This window comes from Octopus bimaculoides, chromosome 18 (genome assembly GCF_001194135.2).
Source record: "Octopus bimaculoides isolate UCB-OBI-ISO-001 chromosome 18, ASM119413v2, whole genome shotgun sequence".
In the NCBI taxonomy this organism is placed as follows: domain Eukaryota; kingdom Metazoa; phylum Mollusca; class Cephalopoda; order Octopoda; family Octopodidae; genus Octopus; species Octopus bimaculoides.
The window spans coordinates 31,007,206-31,016,416 of record NC_068998.1 but is presented as its reverse complement, the minus strand read 5'-3'; the positions used below and the strand labels follow the sequence as shown (position 1 = coordinate 31,016,416).

The window sequence follows — 9,211 nt, the reverse complement described above, 5'->3', positions numbered from 1 at the left end:
GGGTACTGCTCTGGATTTTAATTTTATACTGGCAAAAGAGACAGTAATGAATCCAGTAATGTGCACAACTCTTCTATAATAATATTTTGTTGTATACCCAATTGAATATTAGCTAATAACCCATTTTCTATAGCGATGTTTGAACAAAAATTTAAATAATTTTATATTTTGTTGAATTTACCTGTAATTAGAGTCACTTTGTGACAAAAATTTTGGTATAGAATTGGTTGAGAACCTTTTGTTAAATTATCTTCCAAAAATCACATTAATATGTTGATAAATAAAAAAGTTAGAGTTGTTTAATGAAACCAGACTAAATTTATGATTATGCTAGAAATTAATTGAAACACATAAGGGGTGTATTTTGGTTAGAAATATGGTAACGAAAGGGTTAATATCATAAAATAGGAACTAAGAATTAACCCTTGAAAGCTACCTAAAACTGGGTGCCGTTAACTTTTATCATTATTCTTAAGCCAACATCAACCAACAAGTAAATTTCTCATTTTATTATAAATAATATGTGAAAGTGAGAAATGCATATTAATTTTCAGTATGTTACACACCTGTATTCACCTTTGTCTCACCTGTTAATGAAATGTTTTTTATTAGATGCATTCTGTTATGTGAATGAATTTATTAAATTGTATAAGAGTACATAGCCAATGGTATATTGACTAGTAAAAGAGTTTTGTACTTTATTTTGAATGAAATATAGAAAAAAATTGAAATCTTGTATTGATTACACCTGTATTTTAATTAATTCAAATTAATGTACCTCATCTTGAAAAATGTAAAATTGTTGGCGGTTGACATCTGGGATAATTTTAGTAACAAATCAAACAGGCAAGACGTATTAAGAATATGAATTTTAGTGTTTATTCATAATGTTATTGTTTTTACACCTGTTAATTAAATTTACCTGCCCATAAAAATCAAATTTAATCAGAAAGATCAGCTAAAGTTATGTAAATATAAACCACTGGCATATAAGCACCCATTTACAAAGTTTCAAATCTGTATGTAGAAAATTAACAAAGTTACAAGTAAATATTGCGGACACTCCACTTGAACCTGATTAAATCAAAATTAATGTTAACAGATAAGCATTACATTTGACAAATTAATCTGAACACCAAAGAGTTAAAGGAAGTGAGTCACCATAAAATGTACGAGGGTGAGTAAAAAATTAATGCCATTTTGTTTAGGACAGGTATAATTACCAACACAGGAACATGTATCATACATCAAAATGAAGCTGGTCTTCTGTGGATCACATCCCTACTTCTCAACATAGTCACTGTTTCTCTCATTAGCAATGTTCCACCTTCGAATAAGAGCATGTATCCCTGCCCTGCAAAATCCTGTTGACTGTTCTTTGAGCCACTTCTTCACTACCTCCACACTCACCAGATTTAGCGCCTTCAGACTATCATCTCTTCGGCGCCACAAAAGAGGGTTAGAGAAGCAAACATTATTCCAGTGACGAGTAAGTGAAAACTGTAGTGAAGTGGCTCAAAGAACAGTCAACAGAATTTTACGGGGCAGGGATACATGCTTTCATTTGAAGGTGGAACATTGCTATTGGGAGAAACGGTGACTATGTTGAGAAGTAGGGATGTGATCCACAGAGGACCAGCTTTATTTTGATGTATGATACATGTTCCTGTTTTGGTAATTATACCTGCCCTAAATAAGATGGCATTAGGCATTAATTTTTGACTCACCCTCGTACTAACAGCTATGTTAATATGGCTTGAGCAATCAGTACTGGCTGACTTATTTATGGCTGAGGTGGTAACTTTATGGTAATGGTGCAAGTTTTTCCACTAAACAGATTCAATTTCGATAGGGTTACTTCACGTTTGGCATGAGTTGGTCATTCTTCCTGTCTGGTAGTCTCAACTTGCTTATCTTTCTTTTCTATTCACAGGCCTAAAGTAGTACTGTCAATCAAATATCATATGCAATGATACATGTACCCTGTACCATTTCCACAATATTAATTTATTGAATGTACATATGTAAATAGAGTGTAGTGGTGAATAAGATATTTCGAAACCTAGACAAATCTTAGTCTGATTATTGTGAACACCAGCTTACCTGGTATGAGAACATCTAAAAAAGAAGATATGACTAACAACCATACCAAAGGACTTTAAGCTTCCATATGTTCTATTTCTGAACAGATTTTCATCTGAAATCACTAACCACTAACCTATATTGGGTTGCACAGTCTTCACTTGTGAAAGACTTTGTATTCACAACCATCTGTCTTTCTTCTTTCCTAGAAAAGTTGATGTATCTGTCAGATTGATAGGTGTTTCAGGTGGTTGACTGGTTTCGTGAAGAATGCTGATTATCATGTCATTAGCAGCCTTGTTCCCTCTTCATTCTTTGAACCAAAACCCATTGCTATAGCTTCTGTGCATACATGGAATGCATTAGAATTCTGCCCAACATGTCTTGATGTCACCTGCCATGATGATCATCAGGATAGTGTGTAAAAGGGCCTTTTAAAATTAGTTCTTCTGTTCATCTGCATATGTCAGCAGAAATAAATGTCACACTTGCATTAACTAAGACTTTTCTTATCACACATCCTCATTGCTCTGATCCCCTTATCTACCAATTTCTCTGCCAATACTATGCCTAAACAGAACTTTGGAAGGCTGGTGTATGTAAATTAAAGAAGGCTGCATCATTTATACAAGGTACAAATAAGAATCAGTGGTATTTAAAATTCTGTAAAAAAAGAATATCGTAATCTCAGTGACTGAATTGTGTGTGTGTGTATGTGCATATGTGTGTGTGTGTGTGTATATATATATATATATATATATATATATAATGGAAAATATCAACTCTAGCAGAAAAAATGGTTTAAATAAGTTAATATAAATAGTATATACCTAATGTTCATGACCAGATTAATTGAATTCAGGTGAAGTCATGAAACTCATATTGTAACATTCATAGGCAAAGTGAAGATGTAAACTTTTGCTCATGTGGTCATCACTTGGTTTAGTCTAGCTCCAGGTCAACCTTGAGCAAGCAGACCTATAATTAAAGGTGTTTCAGTCACGATCACCTCATGAAGAACTATATTATTTAATATGTTCTTTCTATTCCCAAGTTGTAGGATGTGAATTGAGGAATTTGACTGCTATTTCTAGCAGGTTGATTGACCATGGGGGAGGGGGTAGCTCACATTTAATTATTGAGAATCCTGCTGCAGAGAGTCAGTGGGGATATTGGATCTTTTCTTTATGGCTTACTCAGAAGAGGAAATCTAGCACCTATGATATCTTTTAGAGAAAAATGGAAGGTGGATAACATTTTGAAGCAACACAAAATATGTTGTACAAATACTTGCAACAAAATGGATTCCATTAACAGTTCACAAGAGCTATGTGGTATTGTTAAATTGTGTGATGGATCAAATTCACTACTTATATGCTGCTAAAGTAGGAAGTGTATAGAGGAACCTTGAACTTGCCACATCTACTCTGATAGACAATAATCCTGTTGTTACGGAAAAGCCTACCAAGGGTGTGTGTGTGGATGATATTACTCTGAATGTAGATGGATGAAGATAATATATGGTAATTGTTTTAGAAAAATTTGACTATTAGTTTGTTGATTAAAAGTCTTTGCTTAACTTCATTTCTTTATGATCTTTTGATTAGGCATATAGTGAACTTAAAGGTGTTTATTTTATGAATAACTTTAGTATGAAAGGCAACACTGGCTCTAAAGAAAATTTCAATCCAAATAGTGGAACAAAGTAAATACTGTGTTGCATTTTCAAATCTACAGCTCTGCTGGTGTTGCCAGCTCATTACTGTTTTTGTATTTTTCACTATTTTATGTGTTTCATTTTACATTTTCTTTCTATGCAGGCTTTGGAAGTGCCACTTTAGACTTACTTTCAAGTGACTGCTCCTGGGATGAAGGTGAAGATGAGGTGAACGTGACAGGACCCTGCCGTTGTTTGTTTTGTCCATGTATGTGTGAAAATGCCATCTCTTCTTTGGAACATTTGGATTTAGTGCATCAGATAAACTTGAGGGAACTCTGTCAGAACATGTCCTTCACATCCTACAATTGCATTCAGATGATTAATTACATTCGAAAAGAGGTAGGTTTGCATTTAAGAACTGGTTGTAATATAATGATTTGTTTTAATGGTAAAGTTATTTCACTGCTGATTAAGATGTTCGTTCAATCTTCATCCATCACATAGTCATTGCACCAACAAACAACTCTCTCATAAACACACACAAACATGCATACACACACCAAACACATGCATTACGAAGGTGTATTCAAGGTCAACTAGAAAATGTTCATTGTTATTCATGAAGTGATCATACCTAAAAGAACCTGTGTAAGTGCAACGAAGCGTAATTGGAAGATAATACAACACAACATAAAGATGTTAAAAATGAATTCTCCACTCTAATTAGTCTAATTTCTTGAGTAAACATATGTATCTGTGTGACACAGATATGGACATTTGTTTAATAAGGGTATCCTTCAGTTGCACACCTAACATTAAGAAAATTTTAGTGAGCATCCCTAAGCCACAAGCAGAGGCAGGATGCTCATGTAAGGTATACAACAAATACCTGGTGGTGGAGTCAATGCGAAACTAAGGGGGTTGTATATGAGAATGAGGTGGTAACTGGCACACACAACCAGAGTAACAGCCTGAGCAGCAACAACATTTCTGTTGACACCAACAACGACGACAGCAGTGACGGTGGTGGCAAGAGTAACATCCTAAGCGGCAACAATACATCTGCCAAAAACAGCAGCAGAGACAATAATACTAACAGTTATGATGGCAGTAGCAACATCAACTTTGCAGCTAGGAATAGCTATTATGCCACCAGCAACAGAACCACCAAACTCCAGCAACAACAATGACAGGAGACCTGGAGTTGACGAAAGAAACCTTAGCAGTGGTAGCACATCCAATACACAGACAAGAAAATATGTAGGTTAAACTATGCCCTTTTTAGGCAACATCTGAACAACCACAAGTCCTCTTTTAGAATATGGGAAAAACGCAACATCACGTACCTGGCTAGCCATGTATAGCACTTAAATGAGGAAGGAAACCCCATACGAAATGAAATGGAAGCTCCTTGAACAACCAGGGACTTATATAAATGGTAGAAACAATATAACCTTTGCTTGGCAGACAGTGTGAGAATCCTACAAAACACACTTGAACCTGTGACCTTGTTAAACCCCAGGAAATAAGTATTTAATCAATGCCCACATCTAAAATGTCTCCTACTACAAACTTGGAATTCATTATTCATTAAATAGGCCCACCATCTTGCCTACTGCATGGTCAAATACTTTTTGTTCATAAAACTGCCTGACATATTTCTTCCTCAAGTTGTAGAGGTTATGTGCCTTTGTCCATTTGAGTTTGATGAGTCACCTGTACTACTAAGTGCTTTATAGCTATGAAACCAATGGTCATTCTATATAACTGGCCATAACTTCCTAAAATATATATCATCATAATCATCATCTTTTACCACCCGTTGTCCATGCTGGCATGGGTTGGACTGTTTGACCAGGACTGGTAAGCTGACACCAGTATCTGCCACGACTGGTTTCACTTGGCTTGAGGGGTTTCCTTCTCAAGCACGGAAATGGAGGCGAGGTGGCTGAGTTCCTTTCTCATGGGCCTCACGGAGTCATTGGGACTGGGTTTGTTTTGAGCGTTGGACCTCATGGAGGCAAAGTGGCCAAGCTCCTTTTGAGTGTTGTGTCTCACAGAGGCAGTGACCAAGACCTTCCGCATTATGTTGTGCTTGAGGAAAAGACCCATCAAGCTGAATAAAATCGCAGTCGTAGCAGATACCAGCATGATGTAAATGGCACCCATGCTGGTGGTACATGAAAGCACCCATTACATTCTTGGAATAGTTGGTGTTAGAAAGGGCATCCAGTAATAGAAATCCAAGCCAAATCAGACTGGATCCTGGTGCAGCCTTCCAGCATGCCAGCATGGAAAACGGACGTTAAATGATGAAGGTATATATATATATATATAGTTGAAATTTACAGAAAAACAAGACGAAGACAGGTGTATAAACAACACGCAGGTGTGTTAGTTTGACGCTTGGGAAAGTGAGAAAGTCTTTTACGTTTCGAGCCTATGCTCTTCGACAGAAAGAGAGATAATATAAAAACTTGTGGATTTAGCGAATGATCATGGAGACTGGTTGGGAAAAGGAGAGCTAGGAAGAGGAGATAATAAAGTACTGGTGATCGCAAAACGAAGGTGCATGTGGATAGGGGCTAGAGACTGGATGTGTGTGTGAGTGCTGAGAAGTGGTCAATGCTAGTGTGTGGTGTGGGTTGGGGGTGAGGATGTAGGAGTGGGTGTGGATGGAAGGGTTATCAATGAAGAGAGAAGGTGGGTAGGAGTGAAGAGGGGCAGGGCATTGAGTCCATGTGGTGCAAAGGAGCAAAGAGAGATTAATTCCTGTTCATGGCGAAGGTGGGAGTCCGGATGGCCACTGTGCAAAGACAATCTGAACACAGACAGGTTTTGTAATGAATAACCGACTAGTAGAGCGGAAATGGCGCAAGACCAGGATGTCATTGCCGAGTCTAATATCTTTGAGGTGCTCTGCAAAATGGTCAGCCAAGCAGGCATCCCGTTTGACTGATGTACAGAGAAGGGTAGAAAGAGCGGGAGATGCAGTAAATGATGTTGTTAGAAGTGCCAGTAAAGGAGTCAATCATATGATAGGGATAATGATGGGTGCCTTTGAGGATGGTGGTGTTGGAGAGGTAGGGGCAAGGAGCAGGGGAACAAGCCAGGTTGGGAGGTGGGGTTAGGGAAGAAACTGGACCAGGAGGTCACGCAGCTTGTGGGCTTGTTTGAAGGAGGGAAGAGGGAAGTTGGGAAGATGTGTGAAGTGGAGGGGTCAGACTAGTCGCCTGAAGGCTTGGAGAATGGTCTGTTGGAGGTGTGGTAAGTGAGGGACAACAGCAGGGCAGGTGTAGGGAGAGAGAGCAGAGGCACGGTCCACGGAATGTGCTCTGGCAAGGGCAGTGTGGATAGTGGTGAAAGGTTATTCACGAAGGATAAAGTGGCAAGCCATGAGTTGAGACTCTCAAAGTCATGGTTGTCACTGCAGAGCCTGCGCAGACAGAGGAATTGTGAGTAGGAGATGGAGAGTTTGGTGTGGGTAGGGTGGGAGGAGAAGAAGTTGAAGTATGAGTGTGAGTTAGTGTGTTTGTAGTGGATGGAGGTAGTGAGAGCGGAGTTGTGTATGTTGACCGAAATGTTGAAAAAGGCAACAGAAGTGTTGGAAATGGTGCATGGTTAGTATCGTGGATGTGGGTTGGGAGAGAAGCTACACGGGTGGGGCAAGGACACGGTTGAGGTATTTCAAGTCAGCTGCGTGGAGCAATTACAGGCAGAGCCGTTGGGGCAACCAGGGTTATTGGGCTTGTGGATTTTGAGAAGGAAGTAAATGGTGGAGTGTGGACAATATGGTTGGAGGTGGTGGGAGACAGGAGGAGAAGATGATGTCATAGATAGTGGAGTACACAGTCCGTTGGTAGCTAGGCATGGGCTTGGAGGGCAGAGGGCAATAGAAGGTGTCCTGAAGTTGGCAGAGAGCTTCAGCCTTCTAGAAGTTTGCATGCCACACCACTATGGCTCCACCCTTGTCAGCCGGTTTTATGATAATGTCCTTGTGTGTCAGAGACATTCGATGGGGGAGATGTTCAGATGTTGGGGATGCCTGTGAAAGTTAAACCAGTCCACAACACTTTGGCAGATGGCTGCAAAATGATCGACTGCTTGTGTCCAGTGGGATGGTCAGTGGGCCAGGTCGGTGAAGCAGTCCTCTTCATTAGATGTAGGTGGAGTGTTGTGGAATATAGCCTGACACAGTGCACAAAGCTATGAATATCAGCATGGGTCTGAAATTCGTTACTGGATGGAGTGAGGGGGATGAAGCACAAACCCTTACTGAGAAGAGAGCACTCTGCCTCAGAAAGGGGAAGATCAGGAGGAATTGTAACAACAGACTTAAGTGAGGAATAGTTAGATGTGGGAGAGTAGTGGAAAGGCTGGGATGAGCATGAGGGGGGAAAGTGTATCCGGGAGGGTGGGGGTGTGACATAACGAAGCAGTGGAATTTATGTTGTTTAGTGTGAATGAGAAACTTATGGAAAAGGTGATTTAAATGGGCGGACGTTAAACGATGATGATGATGATGATGATGAAGTGTAGAGTAGAATGTGCATAGGATAGTGAAAGAGAGAAGAAAAGGATGGGATAAGCAAGATGGAGAAGGCGGTTGGAGGGTGTGTATTTTGGAGAGATTGGAATGAATGGTGGCATGCATAAGGTGGTAGGAAGTAGTATTGGATTATAGGTAGGGTGGCAGAAGCAGAGTGGAAAGTGGGGTGGAAATGGAGGCGCAAACCTTTGGGGATGAGGTGGTGGTGGAGGCAGCGACTGAGAAAGGAAATGTGGCTGGAGAACTGTGTTTTTTGAAAATTAGGAGGGAAAGATTAATAGAAGGTTGAAAGCAGTGGAAAAGAAATGTGAAAAGGTGTTACTTTAGGCAGTGGTGAAGGTGGAGGAGGAAAGTCAGGCATGCTTGAAAAAGGAGAAAAAAAGAAGAAAGAAAAAACAAAAGGAAAGAGGCAAAGTAATGACGTACAGAGTATATGTTCTAAAAATTCAAAAGTCATGAGAAGAAAAAGAAAAGAGTAAAATAGAGAGAAAAAAGAACAAAAACCGGTGTATATATATGTACATATGTGTGTGTGTACATATGTAAATGTATATATGTATGTGGACATAAATATATATATGTACTTATGTATATGTAGATATGTATGCGTACATAGGTATATGTACATTTATAAATATATGTGATAAATAATATATATATATATATATATATATATATATATATATTATAGATCGGGTGAAATTGTTGAGATGCTTGAACGGAGACGCGTAGATATGTGCTGCATCCAAGAAGTAAGATGGAGAGGAGGTTCTGCGAGGTTCCACACAGGTACAAGATTTTCTGGGCAGGGAACACTGACGGGGTCAGGGGCGTAGGAATACTTCTAGCGGAGAAATGGGTGGATAAGGTAATCGAGGTCGTTAGAGTAAGTGACAGAGTACTTAAGATTAAACTAGTGC

General features: G+C 39.2%; 1 protein-coding gene across 2 annotated transcripts in view; it reads left to right on the top strand.

The window, feature by feature from the left end:
* LOC106871252 (uncharacterized) overlaps positions 1–9,211 on the top strand; it is a 191,996-nt gene that overhangs the window by 27,888 nt on the left and 154,897 nt on the right. The window contains exons 1-2 of one of the 2 annotated variants that reach the window (XM_052974426.1): positions 3,575–3,605; positions 3,903–4,141. In XM_052974426.1, coding sequence (XP_052830386.1) covers positions 3,590–3,605; positions 3,903–4,141 — 255 coding nt within the window. In that variant the 5' untranslated portion in view covers positions 3,575–3,589. Of the gene's footprint in view, positions 1–3,574; positions 3,606–3,902; positions 4,142–9,211 lie in introns of those variants that run through there. The other variant, XM_052974427.1, reaches the window with a different exon arrangement.